The sequence below is a fragment of the Puccinia triticina genome, chromosome 5A (genome assembly GCF_026914185.1).
Source record: "Puccinia triticina chromosome 5A, complete sequence".
NCBI lineage: Eukaryota > Fungi > Basidiomycota > Pucciniomycetes > Pucciniales > Pucciniaceae > Puccinia > Puccinia triticina.
In genome coordinates, this window is record NC_070562.1 from 117,386 (window position 1) to 132,988 (window position 15,603).

General features: G+C 46.5%; 4 protein-coding genes across 4 annotated transcripts; 2 read left to right on the top strand and 2 right to left on the bottom strand.

Annotated features, from left to right (window-relative positions):
• Positions 1 to 342: 342 nt before the first annotated feature.
• On the bottom strand, positions 343 to 1,396 carry PtA15_5A13 (uncharacterized protein; the record flags this gene model as incomplete). The annotated part of the gene is made up of 5 exons (XM_053168871.1): positions 343 to 376; positions 470 to 543; positions 619 to 670; positions 756 to 1,096; positions 1,235 to 1,396. The coding sequence occupies 5 exons, from the start codon at positions 1,394 to 1,396 to the stop codon at positions 343 to 345; spliced, it is 663 nt and encodes a 220-aa protein (XP_053019998.1).
• A 657-nt stretch (positions 1,397 to 2,053) lies between these two features.
• Positions 2,054 to 4,594, top strand: PtA15_5A14 (uncharacterized protein; the record flags this gene model as incomplete). The annotated part of the gene is made up of 6 exons (XM_053168882.1): positions 2,054 to 2,223; positions 2,326 to 2,488; positions 2,571 to 2,705; positions 2,813 to 4,021; positions 4,127 to 4,250; positions 4,320 to 4,594. The coding sequence occupies 6 exons, from the start codon at positions 2,054 to 2,056 to the stop codon at positions 4,592 to 4,594; spliced, it is 2,076 nt and encodes a 691-aa protein (XP_053019999.1).
• Positions 4,595 to 11,979: 7,385 nt separating this feature from the next.
• PtA15_5A15 (uncharacterized protein) lies at positions 11,980 to 13,199 on the top strand (the record flags this gene model as incomplete). The annotated part of the gene is made up of 5 exons (XM_053168891.1): positions 11,980 to 12,194; positions 12,294 to 12,389; positions 12,466 to 12,546; positions 12,621 to 12,990; positions 13,080 to 13,199. The coding sequence occupies 5 exons, from the start codon at positions 11,980 to 11,982 to the stop codon at positions 13,197 to 13,199; spliced, it is 882 nt and encodes a 293-aa protein (XP_053020000.1).
• Positions 13,200 to 13,601: 402 nt separating this feature from the next.
• On the bottom strand, positions 13,602 to 15,368 carry PtA15_5A16 (uncharacterized protein; the record flags this gene model as incomplete). Its single annotated transcript, XM_053168901.1, has 3 exons — positions 13,602 to 13,803; positions 13,881 to 15,223; positions 15,294 to 15,368. The coding sequence occupies 3 exons, from the start codon at positions 15,366 to 15,368 to the stop codon at positions 13,602 to 13,604; spliced, it is 1,620 nt and encodes a 539-aa protein (XP_053020001.1).
• Positions 15,369 to 15,603: the final 235 nt, after the last annotated feature.

Here is a 15,603-nt window from a genome sequence, read left to right on the forward strand (position 1 = left end):
CGGACCCGAGAACTCTCGCGGGTCCGCCGGGCCGGGCCAACATTCGAGATTTACCAAAAACAACTGCCCAAGCCCGGCCCAAACCCGACCGGGTTCGGGCGGCCCGTCGGCGGACCCTCCCGATTATCATCCCTAATTCTGGTAACTAGAGCTGATCTTGTTGATTGATTTTTGACAGAAATATGACCAGGTGTTGCTGCTGAATGTTTAATTGAGTCTACCTAGAAAAACAAGGAGATGCGGGGGCTCGATTGAAGAAAAAAAATGTTCAAATTCAAAAGCATTTTACAGGCAAGAAGAAAGAAAACCAGAGATATGTAGATGACATGGTATGGCGTCTTCTTATACTCTCACATACTTGCCAGGAGAGTTGAAGCTGATGGTTGTGGTTTTGATGATTGGGAAGAACGGGGGACACTCAGTTTGCCTCCCCAGCAATCATCATTTGTCAAGGTTTAGCGGGACTCACAACTTCCGTACTATCCATACTTGAGTAAATGAGATTCCGATTAGTAACAGACTGATTCCGAGGTTAAAATAAAACTGTAATCAAAGGCAGCAATCCATCTCAGTGGTCCACGAGAACGAGTAATCAGGTACAAGGAAGACAGAACTCACGATCCGATTTTGAGTGTCTTTCACTGTTGCCGAGTTTCGGTTCTCGCGTGTTCTGGATATCAAGTCAAGAGTCTGAGAATCGGAAAAAAGGAGGCGTAGGAAGTGTGAGTGGGAAAGATCAGGGAAAGGTTGGATACCTGAAATACTTCTGAGTCCGTTGGATGTTACTGAGACTGCCGCTGAGTTTGTAGATACTTTCTTCGAGACTACTGGCCTGGTCCAGAAGACTGGTTTGTTTGAGCGGCGGGCTTGATCGGGGTTCGTTTTCGATCATGATATCGAAGTCGACGGTCTTCTCGCTGAAGGAAGACATATCGTTATTGAGGCAGAATGAATATTCTCCTATCTCATGCGCCGTAAGTACAAAGTCGCCCTGTCGCTCCTTCTCTCCCTCGAGTATTATCTTATCTCGAGGATCTGTGATCGACCAATCGATATCAAACGATCCACCCGCTTGAACTGCAAAATAGAATCCCACCTATCAAAGACACCAATCCAAGAATAGATTGCACCACTGGATCAGCTTATCAATAGGACTCGATCGAAGGGGCGCAGGCTGTACATACTGCAGTTGTAGCTGGAATTTGCCATACAATAAACAAACATAGAAACATACCTTCTCCTTTGGTTTGTCGACCCAGGCATGGAAGCAGAGTTTCTCTCCTGGTGCGACGGTAGTGGTAAGTGCTGAGGCCTCGACTTCTGGCCGGCCTAGAGAGGACATGAAAGCCAGCAGGACGCATCCAACGTAAGTTGAGATCGACTTTGTGCGCGCCATTCAGCTTGAAGGTTCTAGGTTGGATGTCTGGAGACTCAATGGATTGCCGCAACGCTTGCTCGATGGGTTGACTGAATTGGTTGGTTTCGTTGGACGTGGAGAGTGAGACGGCGAGCGTGCCCCGGCCGCTTGGCCCCCCGAGGGGGTCGATGCATAAAAGCCTGGCCGGGTGGTGGTGACATGCATATCGAGGTCTGATCAAAGGACAGCTGAGCCGCCTGGCCCCAGGAAGACAGCAACACTGTTCAATAATAATATGTAGCAGGGATGATGGTTAAAAGATATGTGAGGGCCCATCACGCTCGAAAGGAAACATAAAAAAAGAAAACGGATCCTTCTGTTCAGGTCATGAGTTTTTGGGGAGTACATATCGGGAAGCACTGTCTAAAACCAAAAATCACTTCTACAAAAACGCAGGCCAGAGGTTGTAAGGAAATATGGGTTAGGAGACATTCAAATAAGTCTCCATGAATGCAAACAAAATTCATGGCCAGTTACATAATAATTGTGTTTCCATAGAAGTGAAGGATGGATGGGTGTTGTATGGCTATATAGGGTGTGATATGGGGTTAGAGATGTTCACAGCAGCCTCCTCGGCCAGCCGGAGCCAACTCTTCCACCCAAACCTTAACTGTCGACTGCAGAGCCCTCCTGCCGATGGCTTACTCCCCCGGCTCGTCTTCCTCCACTGCCTCGTCGCTCGACGACACCTTCCATCTCCACCAGCAGCGTATCAGCAAGAAGGCCGACCAGGAGAACATGGCCTCCCCCATCATCTTCACCCTCACAAGCGCAGACCATCTTTTTCCTCAGCGCACACTCACACCGTCGGTCTCCATCTCCATCTCCTCACTGCCAATCAGACCCATCGAGCTGACTTCTCTCTCACCCCCCTCGATCGCCCGACCGAACACTGCTTGACCGTACAGTCCCTCGAGCGGGCTGCCTATCATAATCGGAAGGGCTGCTGACCCCGACAAGCAGGCCAAGTTCAAGACTTCTGCCCCTTATCAAGCTGCACCCGATAATGCAAAGTTCCACTGCCCCGTGATGAGCAGGACTCATGCCCAACTCACCTGGATCGATCACCGAGTCTGTCCTCCCTTCCTCAGCCATCCTCATCTTGCTCCCCTGCTGACACCCTCACTATCGCAATCAATCCCTTCGGCCACAGCCTTATCTTCAAGACACTGGATCCACCCATGGTACATGGTATCAACCCAACCGAGTCTTCGTTGCTGACTCGAAGGGCCGCAAGATTCGCGCCGGCTCGCATGCGGCCTGGGAAAAGATCCCTAAATCACTACCTGTGATTATCATCATATCTTAAATTCAAGAATCAAAAGAGGAAAGAGGAAGCGTCAAGAATATTGATTCATTACAATTGCTACTTTTTTCTTCCTGCATCTTCTGCAGTTACAGGAAGGTATGAGCATCCGATTCGGCAGGGCGATCACCAATCCATCCAACGGTACTCGTCACACTCCATTAGAAGTCAAGGTTCGATTCCACAGACCATCCGAGCCGTTCAAACCGGGTACCTACGGCTTAAAGGATTCGCACATCAACTCATCCGATGACAGCGGTGACGAGGATCGATCGCACAAGACTGACGATGATGCTGTCGATGGTGCTAGATTGACGACCGCCTCCAAAAACCAATCTCCTGAACGACTTCCCGGACCTCCTGGCTCAAAGTCTGACCTGATCAGCGTTGCCCGCAATGCCAACCCTCCCGATTCGAGTTTAACTGTTGGACACGCCGCTCCGGAAACCGTCGATCGATTTTTATCTAGCAATTCGCCCTGCAACTCGACGCGATCCTCAGACAAGAATCCTTCTCCACTTTTGGATAGGTCTCTAATCAAGCGTCCCAATGTCAAACTATTGACTCTCGCGGTCCAGCAACCAGACGCATGCCCCAAGCAGCTTTCTTCTGTTGCCTCCCGCGTCGCTAAGCCAACTGAAGAGGCCGCTAATAGCCAAGACAAGGCGGCGAATGAGGAAGAGCCGGGCGAGCTCAGTGATGGACTCGAAGAAGAGAATGGCGAATTCGACTTGCAGTGCACTTATGGTGCGAGAGAAGCACCAAGTCACATCGAAGAAGAGCACAGCGATGTCGACCAACAGCACAGCGCTGTCGAGCAAGAGCACAGCGCTGTCGACCAAGAGCACAGCAGTGCCGAAGAGGATGACAGCAACGACGAAGAAGAACAGAGTGAAATCGAAGAGGAAGATAGTGGGATCGCAGATGATTCAGTTGAACTTCAAGCTGCGCAAGACGGAGAAGCTGCTCCTCTAGCTTCTGTTCATCAAGAACGTGATGTTGATCCAAATGGACGACAAACTCGGAACCAAAACGAAGTATCTCAACCTGGCGCACAAGAAGCCAGTGAGGTGAGCATGGAAAACAGTCAAGAGAGCGTCAACGACGACTCAGTGTCTTCCTCAGCCTCTAGCCAAGAAGCATCTCCGCCGAAGATCTCCTCAGTCGTAGACTCTGTCCAAAAGAAACACGTCTCGAAGTCGTTCAAGGATCTCTCGGTTGTGACTACCATTACCAGCCAAACTAAATTCACAGAGTCATTAAACCGATTACCTGAGAGCCTCGCCAAAACTGTCCAGGTAAGCTTCAAGCTCAAGCCTTTCCATCCAAGCTCCTTAGGCCGAACCCTCACGGAATTTAATGTTTCTAATCGGATGCCGATTATCCATATCGATCTCGCCAAGTCTCCGAAATTCAAACGCTTACATAAATCTAGTGGCGAGCAAGAGACCGCAAAGAATCGCTCTGCTCTTACCGGGAACTCGAATCCAAGCGATGCTCGAGTGGCTCCTGTAGAAGTTGTTGACGGTAAGCCGTAGATTATCTCCCATCCCAACCATTGAAATCGAAACTCAATCCTTGATTTCAAATAACCAGGGCCATCGCCTGTCCAAGCTAAAAGAAAGAGACCAGCCGAGTTTGACGAAGAAGAGTCCGGGAATCTGTCGGCCAAGGCGCCCGTCAGTTCCCGAAAAGCGAGCAAACGTGCACCAGGGAGCGTCTGTCAACACTGCGCTCACGAAGTCCATCCGGCCAAGAAGCCCAAGCTGTCCAGCAAGCTTGTCTCGGCCGCCCAATCCCTCGCCATCTTCGCCCTCGGTGGTGTCGCTACTGTCGCTGGCATCCTCGCGTTTGAAAACGTCATTGAATAGTCCTCTTTCCCCGGACCTCTGAAATGAGTCAGTCTTCATTGCATCCTCAGCATCAAGAGAAACTCACTCATCAACGACAATCATGTTTTTTTTTTTGGTTTCCTGTCCACCACTGGGATCTTCCTCCTTCCCAGAATAACTTCTAAACTAACAATATATATATATATACTTGTACATAATCCTAGTGTTATCGCCGTTCTAAGCTTGTCCAGAAAGACGGAAATTTGTACAGAAAGCTCTTATGTATTTTTATCGTTTGATCCTTTATTTCGTTTTGGCACACATGAACATATAAAGACAGATGCTGCCCACCAGGTGATCACGCTATTTTCCTGCCCTCTTTCTCTCTCTCTCTCTCTCTCTCGGTTGTGGTATATACATACTTTGTAATCAAGTCGTTTGTTGCTAACAAATTACTCGTTGTGATAAGGTTTGGCTATGCTGTGGGCCCTGTAGCACAGGCACATGTGTTTTCGAGCTTAACTAATCGTGGTGAGCTCGAGTCTGAGTGGCAGCCCAGTCTCGCCAGAGAGGCTTACGCGCAAATGCACATAGCTTGCGTGAGCCGGACGTAATGTACACACCATTATTTCTCTCCTGGTTTCTAGGTCACTCATCGTTTTTTTTTTTTTTTTCTAACAGGTTACCATCTTGATTTTTCAGTATTTTTTTGTTGTTGCATTCTCACCCCTTCATGTTCTGAAACTTGACAATAAGAAGTAGTACGACATGGTCCTTGTCATATGTATTATGAGGTGCAAGGCTGATGTGTTCAAAATCTTGAACTTCAATAAAAAAATTTACTTGATCCAATTATCAAGATTTTATAGCAAAAAAGATGTCAAAAAATCAAGAACATGGAGATTATGGTATTCAAAATTGCATAAGATTTTTTCACATAAAATCATAAACTGCAATTTTGGCTGGGAGATGTCACTTTGAGTTCTATGTACACTGACATCTCCCAGCCAAAATTGTCTTTATGATTTTATTTAAACAACAACATATGCGATTTTGAATACCATAGACGATAGACGCATTACATATCCAAACCTAGGTGTTGTGATGGAAACAAGGCCGCTCCCACAAAAACCTTGGATCTGGCTCACACCAGAAAGGTGTTTTAGTATGCAAGGCCCTCCCCCCGTTCCCAAATGCTGCATGGCGGCACAGAGGCTGGGGCTTGTGTCAAGGTTGGTGTGTTTTCCTGGCTCTGTCAGTCAGTTGTGCGGACATGCAACAAGAATGGGAGAAATTCCCGCCAGTCAGTGAGACTACTTCAGCACCTTCACACATCATAGAGTTCTGGTCAAGAGATAGCCCTGATGGATCCAATTGATCAGATTTCCCTAGAAGGCATGGCTATTTTATAGGGGGTTGAGAAATCAACTCCCACAAATCAAAAAATCGACTCCCAAATGCAATTTACGGTGCCCGGACCGCCTCGGGACATCTTTACCAGGTCCTTGCAATCACATTTTGACCCGGGGGCGTATTGGGAGTCGGAATTGTAATTCCGCAATCCCAAACGGGAGTCAGGATTTTAATCTTACAAAAAATCTCAGAAAATAAAGAAATATTTGTATCTCCTCACTGGAGCACCCAAACGCTCCCAAAATTTTACAGCAATCTAGATACACTGTCTAGAAAATATGTTGAGATTTACAGCAGTAGAAAACATCAGGAAGGCCTTGATGAACAGGGGGATTAATTTGGCGGATTTCCTACTAAGGCAAACCCCCGAAACCTTATCTATGGTGCTCCAAATGGTCTCAATTTCTTTCTACCACAAGAATACACTCTTTAAAACATATGCTGAGCTTCACAGCATTATCACACCTCAGGGACACCTTGTGTAGCCGGGGGGTGATTTGGCGGATTTCCTACTAAGGCAAACCCCTGAAACCTTATCTACGGTGCTTCAAACGGCCCCAAATTTTTTCTGCCAGAAGAATACACTCTTTGAAACATATTTTAAGCTTCACGGCATTAGAGCTCCTCAGGAAGACCCTGTGTAGCTGGGGGGCTGATTTGGCGGATTTCCTACTGAGGCAAACCCCCAAAACCTTATCTACGGTGCTCCAAACAGCCCCAATTTTTTTCTGCCATAAGAATACACTCTCTAAAAAATATTTCAATCTCCAAGGAGGTAGTACACATCAGGAACACCTTATATTGACCATGGTGTAGTGTAGCTTATTCTTGTGGCAGAAAAAAATTGGGGCCATTTGGAGCACCTTAGATAAGGTTTTGGGGGTTTGCCTTAGTAGGAAATCCGCCAAATCAGCCCCCGGCTACACAAGTTTTCCCTGAGTTGTGCTAATGCCGTGAAGCTCGGCATATTTTTTAAAGAGTTTATTCTTGTGGCATAGAAAAATTGGGGCCATTTGGAGAACCATAGATAAGGTTTTGGGGGTTTCCCTTAGTAGGAAATCCACCGAATTAACCCCCCTGTTCCACAAGGCCTACCTGATGGTTTCTACTGCTTTAAATCTCAACATATTTTCTAGACAGTGTATCTAGATGGCTGTAAAATTTTGGGAGCGTTTGGGTGCTCCAGTGAGGAGATATAAATATTTCTCTATTTTCTGGGATTTTTTGTAAAATTACAATCCCAACTCCCGTTTGGGATTGCAGAATTAAAATTCTGACTCCCAAAACGCCCCCGAGTCAAAACGCGGTCGCGAGGACCCGGGAAGGACGTCCCAAGGCGGTCCGCGCGACGTAAATTGCGTTTGGGAATCGATTTTTTAATTTGTGGGAGTCAATTTCTGAACCCCCATTTTATATCAAGAAAAATTCTCAAGATCAATTGTATTTAATACTTGAGAGTGCTAAACTGATTTAGAAGACCTGTGCAGGTAAATTGAATTGATTGCACATAGCTTAGACATGATTTACATACAACTACAAAACTGTTTTGCTACATGCAGTCCTGCAATTGTGTTGGGATTTGAACTGAAGACCGCAGCACAACAGAACACAGGGATGAGGCTATGGGCTTGAGAAAGGAAAATGAGGGTTGATTGCTCACCGGATTGGCTCAGATTGGAGGTGCAAAAAAATGGAGGAAGAACCAATGGGTTTGATTTCTTGATACTTGGTGTGGTAGACGGAAAAGTGGAAAAATAAAAAGTTTTTCCTATGCAACATAATTACTCATACTAGGCCTCAAGATACCACCAAATGGACCCCAGAAATGGATTATACGGTCAATCTCACCCCTAGTCACCAATGGAAGCCCCCCTGGGCCCCCTCTAGTGTGGAAGTTACACCTCATGGACAGCTATCACACGGCCAGCCCCAGTAACCCAGCTGTTACCTGCCTCAAACCAAGTTTCACAGTAGTACACTTATACATATCACAGGATACAAACATACATCTCCCTGTCAGGCTACACTCATTACATATTGGCTAAATACACTCCTTTATATACATAGTATGACATCATTTACACTGTTTCTGCAGCCTCAGACTTTGTGTATATACTAAGGGGTTTTAAAGTAGACCCGCACATGCAACTTCCAAGGCAAGGCAAGCCGGTGTTCAACTCAAATGTTGAAAGTCAACTTGCAGTCTCCCCACAAAACTGGGTTATGCAAAGTGACCTGCATGCACCCGCAGGTCTAATTTGAAACCCCCTACTAATTACTCCTGTATGACAGCTCATGCAGTCTACTGTCACTTTATGCATGCATTAGAATGTTCTGTTGTATATTCTGACATTGTGTATGGGCCCCTGGCATGTTTAGAATGTTTTGCTGTATATTCTGACACCATTCATGCGCCCCTGAGGGGTTATGACATCATTTGTATCTAATCCCACCAGCTAAAATGCCTCACCCTGTTGTCTAGATTAGCTGAAACCCTAACCCACAAGCCCCTCTGGGGCTCCACTTTTGTCTATACAAGGAGCTCTCTCCACCCCCAGTGGTCTGCTCCCCAGTTCCTCACCCAGAACTCACAAGTCACCCAACACTCATCCACACTCAAATCCTAAAACCCTTATAATAAAGGAATTCAACCCTTATAACAAAGTAATTAAAACACTTACATGTTGCCAGTCAAACAGATTTCATCTGGAACAGACCAGATCTATCACTTAATAAAACTTGCCAAGCAGAGCTTGGTGGTCAACAGAAGGGCAGAGATTGCAACTCTATCATACCCTTTGAAATTCAGCAAAAGGGTTTCATTACCACTTTTGAGTCTTACATTGGCTATGATATATAGACAAGTAAAAAACAGATCAAATTGTGGGTGACAACATACTGAATATAAAGAAAAATGAACAGAACACTCTAGAATCTCAGAGAAGACTATCAGAGGAGACTAGTATCTGTCACAGGCAGAGAACGCACACACAAGGAAAGCTATCAGTCTATCTGCAAATTTTCCCAACCATTTGGGTTGGAGAAAATGTCAACTTTTTTTTGACAGAATGGTACAGTAAGCCCCCATTTGGCTGTGCCCAGCGTCATATGTGGAAATAAGCTGCTGCATAATAATCCCAAGCAAGTTTTATGAACCTTATTGGGATTATTACCAGGCTTTGATTATTTTACATGGCCGTTTGGGGCAGCCACCGTCATGAGCGCTGAGGCTGTGGTTTGAGGCAGGTGGGAAGCGGAAATTACAGGGAAATTTTGGGTCGGACCAAAATATCCCTTTTGGCGGGGGGAATAATGGAGCCTCAACTCCGGTTGTCAAGTTTATGAAGCTCAGTGGGATGCCAAACAGGGACATGGGATATTGTCATTTCCCCTGTCCCCCCAAAAATAATCTGCATATCTGCTTATTACACTCTCACGTTTTTGGGGCCGGCCAAACGGAGCCGAAGAAAAATTCAGCTAAAAATGAGCTAACCTGAGCATGCTCAGCACCAAACCAAAACTTGCCAGACTGAATAGACATACATTCTACTCAGCTTGAAGTTTTTTCCTGAGGATTCTCAGTATAGCTGAGTTTTTAATTTTGGCAAATTTTTGCAAAATGGGTTGTAGATTTTCCACGCCCCCCAGGTCCTATTTTCTTTTGGGTCATGCTTTATGCACTACCAAAAACTAACACATACACTCCAAAAATTAGTGCATCCTGCACAATCAAAGAATCTTGCAGTGCAGGATTCTACACTCCAACAAAGCTGGTGGATCTTTTGCGCACTCCAAAGGCAGTCTAACCCTGGAGTGTGCAAGATAACTCCCGCTTTTTTGAAGTATAGCATCCTACACTCCTTGCTCATCTGAATATGGCATCAAGATAACTCAAAGTCCGTCTTGATGACTGGAAGTGGACCAACCAGTCACTGAGAGGACTCACCACTCTCAATTACCGGGACTGACTGGTCCTCCCTCAATGAGACTCAGCCCTCTCAGACTTGATGAAAGGGACCTGCTGTTCATTGAGAGGGTTCACCTCAATCATTTTCAATCATCCCCCAAGTAAAATGGGACCTTTGGATGGGGAAAATCTATAACTAATTTTGCAGAAATTCACCAGAAGTAAAAACTCCGCTATACTGACTATGCTCAGTTTTTTTTTTACAAACTGAGAAGAATGGATTTTTACTTAGTCTGGAAAGTTTTGGGGTGGTTTTTAGCATGCTCATTGCTCATTTTAGCTCATTTTTACCTCAATTTTCACTACTGTGCCATTTTGTTAAAACAATTGACAACAGACTATTTTTCTTGGGGAAAAATTCAAGATGATTTTAGTGGCTTTATCTTATCAATTTCCTGTCTTTACTGTTCATTGAAAGTGTTGAGTCCCCTCAGGCTTGATGATTGGTCTGTACTGGCCATAGAGAGGGCTGAGTCATTTTGATGAACTTTCTGTACCAGTCATTGAGAGAGCTGTATGTTCTCAATGACCAGCCTGTACCAGTCATAGAGAGGGTTTTATCCCCTCAATGACTGGTCTACTGATCATTGAGAAGTTTGTATGCTCTCCATGGGTGGTATGACTATGGATTGGTCATTGAGAGGGATGGTAGTGTGTACTCTGTCAATGATGTCCTTGTGTTGAAAAGGTGCCACAACCAATTTACCAAAGGGGGTTGAGAAATCAACTCCCAAAAATTAAAAAATTGACTCCCAAATCGAGGTTACGTCGCGCGGACCGTGTTAAGCTTCATGGCATTAGCACACCTCAGGGAGACCCTGTGTAGCCGGGGGCGGATTTGGCGGATTTCCTACTAACACAATACGCCATGTCCTGAGATAAGGTGATCCAAATGCCCCCAAAATTTTACAGCACTCTAAATACACTCTCTAGAGAATATGTTAAGCTTCACGGCATTAGCAAACCTCAGGGAGACCCTGTGTAGCCGGGGGCGGATTTGGCGGATTTCCTACTAACAAAATGTGCCATGTCCTGAGATATGGTGATCCAAATGCCCCCAAAGTTTTTCTGCCACATAAATACACTCTCTAGAGCATATGTCAAGATTCACGTCATTTGAAAACCTCAGGGAGACCCTGTGTAGCCGGGGGGGTGGATTTGGCAGATTTCCTACTACTTATCCTCACTTGAACCCTCTATATCTTCTGATCAAGAAGAGATAAAAAAACGGAGGGCACTCAAAGGATTCCCCGCCCTCCTATCTACAATAACCAATACAGACCGCAAAAATATTATCTCAGGACATGGCGCATTGCGTTAGTAGGAAATCCGCCAAATCCGCCCCCGGCTACACAGGGTCTCCCTGAGGTGTGCTAATGCCGTGAAGCTTAAAATATGCTCTAGGGAGTGTATTTAGAGTGCTGTAGAATTTTGGGGGCATTTGGATCACCGTATCTCAGGACATGGCGCATTGTGTTAGTAGGAAATCCGCCAAATCCGCCCCCGGCTACACAGGGTCTCCCTGAGGTGTGCTAATGCCGTGAAGCTTAACATATGCTCTAGAGAGTGTATTTAGAGTGCTGTAAAATTTTGGGGGGCTTTGGGTGCCCCAGTGCGGAGGTATAAATTTTTCTTTATTTTCCGGCATTTTTTGCAAAATTAAGATTCCGACTCCAGTTTGGGATTGCGGAATTACAAAATTGACTCCCAAAATGCCCCCGGGTCAAAATTGGGTCATGGGGACCCGGGACAGACGTCGCGCGGCGGTCCGCGCGACGTAAACTCGATTTGGGAGTCGATTTTTTAATTTTTGGGAGTCGATTTCTCAACCCCCTTTACCAAATCATGACGCGTAGAATATACTGTGACAGGTTCAGCATTGGTTGCGTCACCCCGAAGAAAGGACCCCACGACATGCACGCGACATCTCACTCGCCACAGTCACTCTTGGAGTCTTGACTGTTCGATCGCCATCGGATCATTGCCAACGACAAATCGACTTTCATAGAAATACCAAGCAAGATCCGAGTGACAAGAAGTAAAGATGACTCAGACAGATCATGAAGCTAACTCGAACGGCTTCGACTTCTCCAATCATTTGAGGAACTCGCACCTTACCTCGGCCTCTGGTCCCTCCAAGCTCGCTTTGCCCAAGGCGACCAGCACTGGGACGACAATCGTAGGCTTGGTTTGGGAAGGCGGGATCTGTCTTGGTGCTGATACAAGAGCAACTGAAGGCCCAATCGTCGCCGACAAAAAGTCTGTCTTTCCCTCCTTCTCCTTCATAATATACTTTTGAAATCGATACCCACCTAATGTTCGATTTCTCTCCACTCCTTGCCTATTGATCGTCTCCAGTTGTGAAAAGATCCATTTCATTTCTGACAATATCAGATGTTGTGGTGCTGGTACTGCGGCAGACACCGAATTCGTCACAGCAATGATCTCCAGCAAGTTGAGTGAAAATCAACACCTCGTCCGGATAGCCAATCAGCTCAATCCTATTTCCATCATATTCGAATATGTTTAGCATCCAGTTGCATGCACTCTCGACTGGGCGCAAACCCAGAGTCGTAACGGCAATGACAATGCTCAAACAGCATCTCTACAAGTGAGTTTGGGCTCTGCCTGATGTAGTCTGAGTCTGTAAACTGACAGGATTGTGTGGTCTGTAAATGTGTAAAGGTATCAAGGCCACGTCGGTGCAGCTTTGGTGATCGGAGGAGTCGATCCGACTGGACCCCATCTCTTCACTGTCGCACCACACGGTTCGACGGACAAGCTACCCTATGTCACGATGGGTTCTGGTTCGCTGGCAGCAATGGCGGTGTTCGAAACAAAATGGAAGCCGAAAATGGCCCGTCAAGAGGCTATCGATCTTGTCGTCCAAGCCATCTATGCTGGAATCTTTAACGATCTTGGATCGGGAAGCAATTGTGACGTATGCGTCATCGAGGCCACTGGTACTGAAATGCTCAGAAACTATGCGATGCCAAACGAGAGAGTTGCAAAGGAACTCAACTACACTATGCGTCGAGGGACTACCGCTTGGATTGTGAGCCATACAACTGCTTTCTTATTCTCATCCGCTTTCACTAAACGTGCTCAATTGCATATTTCATTTTTTCCCCTCGAATTTTATAGAAGCAAGACATTAAAAAGTTGATCGTCTCCGAATCTATCACTCGTATCGGTGGTGGAGTGGTTGAAGGCGGACCAGGTACGGGTGCTGGCGCGGCTGAGGGCATGGAATTAGACAAATAATCCACCAGTCTCAATTGAAACTGCCGTTGTATCAAACACTGAACGATTATATTCGCTATGAACTAAGAGCTCCTCTCGATCATTTGATGTCAAGTAATGATTCTTTTGGGCATTTTCTGAGGCACGCTGGTACATCTCCTTCACAAAGGCGACGCTATCTTTCCAGATGCGTGTATCACATACATTATGTGACAGATTCAATAAGACTTCGATAGGGAAAGCCAAACAGATATTTTGAATCAAGTTCCACGTAGAGATTGGAAAGCTGATCAAAGAGATATTAGGTATGAAAATCAAAAACAGGCAACAACAGAGAAAGAAAGACAGAAGGGTGTGTGTTATGCCCGTGTGGTAGTCGGTGAATGACCAGAGTTGACAAATTCAAGCCTTCGAGTGAAAGTTTCAAGACTCCGGCGATGCCTTTCGGCGTAATTTTTTAGTGGGTGATCGACCAACGAAACCTCCAGGATAGACTTCAGGGGCAGGTTTGGCTTTCACTTTTTTAGATCCTGACACGCTTGTTCCTTTTCTTTTCTGTCTTACAGAAGAAACCGTGATCGCTGATCTGCTTTTGTGAATTCCGCGTGACTGGTGTCTGGTGGAACTGGAAGGTATGAATAAAGAAAAGAAGATTAGATTGATAGATCAGGGATATATGACCGTCATGACTGAATTACGCACCTTGCTACACTTTTAGTTGCACTGCATGATGGCAGAGGCGGTAATTTTCGACTCTTAGCAGCCAACGGCCTCTCTGAAGAAACATGGCTATCCAAAAGCTGGCTTGAATATTCTGCAAATTCTCGAGAATCGGTTCCCGAGATGGTTGGTTCACGAGATCGCTTTTGTTTCGAGATCACAGCGGTTGAATGTGCATCCCATGTGTAAGCTGGGACTGACGGTAAAGCGATATCTGCCAATGAAAGATCGGGCCTGAGGCCCAGGGGGATGTGGGACTGGGCCTCTAATCCGACGAGTTTTTCGTCATAGTGCTCCATCTCATCCTCATTCACCAATCGCCCAACTTCATTCCATCGTCCCCGAGCTGAATCTTGTCTGACTCTGCTGTGGGCTGAGCCCAGACTGCTGAATTTGGTACGGCCGCTGATGCTGTCCTTTAACCGAGTGAGGAGGTAGGAGACTCCTCCAGTCGGAGGTACATCGCCTTGGTTTGAACTGTACTGGTCATAATCAAATGCGCTGGAAGCACGAGCAGCATAGTCATAGAACAGTTCTTCTTTCTCTTCCTTCTCCTCATACAGCGATTCTCCTGGCGCCATGGAGGTTGCCTCGTGCGTCGACAGCTCGGGTACATCGACCGACCGGCCCACGGCGTATTTGAATCCACGGGATGTGTGGGAACCATATTTTGAGCGGTACTTGCCGACGCCTAAACCTGGAGTTACCAAACGAGTTAGGTTATCTTTGGCAGGTCTAGTCCCCCATAACCAACCTCGTTCCTCGTCAACTTGCTCGACTGGGCCGGCGAATGAAGCTCTCCCGATATGAAAAAAGGTTTGCAATCGACTCTGTCTTGGGACGCCGCGTTCGAAGGGTTCGGCCTCTTTATCAGCTATTAAACCGGCGGTGGATTCTCTCTGGGAGACTTCGCCCATTGATGAAGTCGGTCTTCCTCGTGCGACTTTCCATTTATTTTCTGGGTAACGGGACCAATGTTTCTCCTTCCATAATCTGAATCTTTGGCTGGTAAGGAATCCAGAGATAAAAATGATCCCAAACACAGCCACTATGATAAACACACTGACCACCACTGCAACGGTCGAGCCATGTTGGTTGGGTGGTTTTACTACTCCGATTGGTCTGATGGAAGTCCCGGATGGTGTTGGGATTGATGAAATTGAGGTGGCAGTAGATTGGAAAGAGCTAACGCTCTGCAAGCTGGCCGGACTGCTGATCGGGGAGATCGGTGAAACAGCAGGAAAGTTTGCAGGTGGAGGTTCCGGGATGGTTTCTGGGGCCGGGGCTGCTGCGACTGGTGTGGCCACGGGTGTTGTGGATGCAGGCTAGTTCAATCATTCAAGGAGATTTCTCAGATAGCTGTCGGTGGAGATGATTCAGATCGCTCCCACTCACCGTGACTGCCGGTGCGGGATTCGGAGGGTGGTAGAGGCCATCATCAAAGGTAGGGGTTGTTATAAGTGCGGCCATTTGTAAGGAAAGTGGGAATGAATGGGCGGGGGTATGAAGGTTCTGCTATCGGAACAGATTGGAGTTGCTTGGATGAGAGCAGAGTCAGACTAAAGTGAGGGTAATAGCGAGCGTTTATAAAAGACCTTTGAAGATAGGAAAATGGTGTGGCCGAGTGTCAGACACGAAAGAAACTTGCAGATAGCGGAAGAGCGTCGAGAGGAGATGGAGGGGTTTTATAGAGACAACTCAGGCT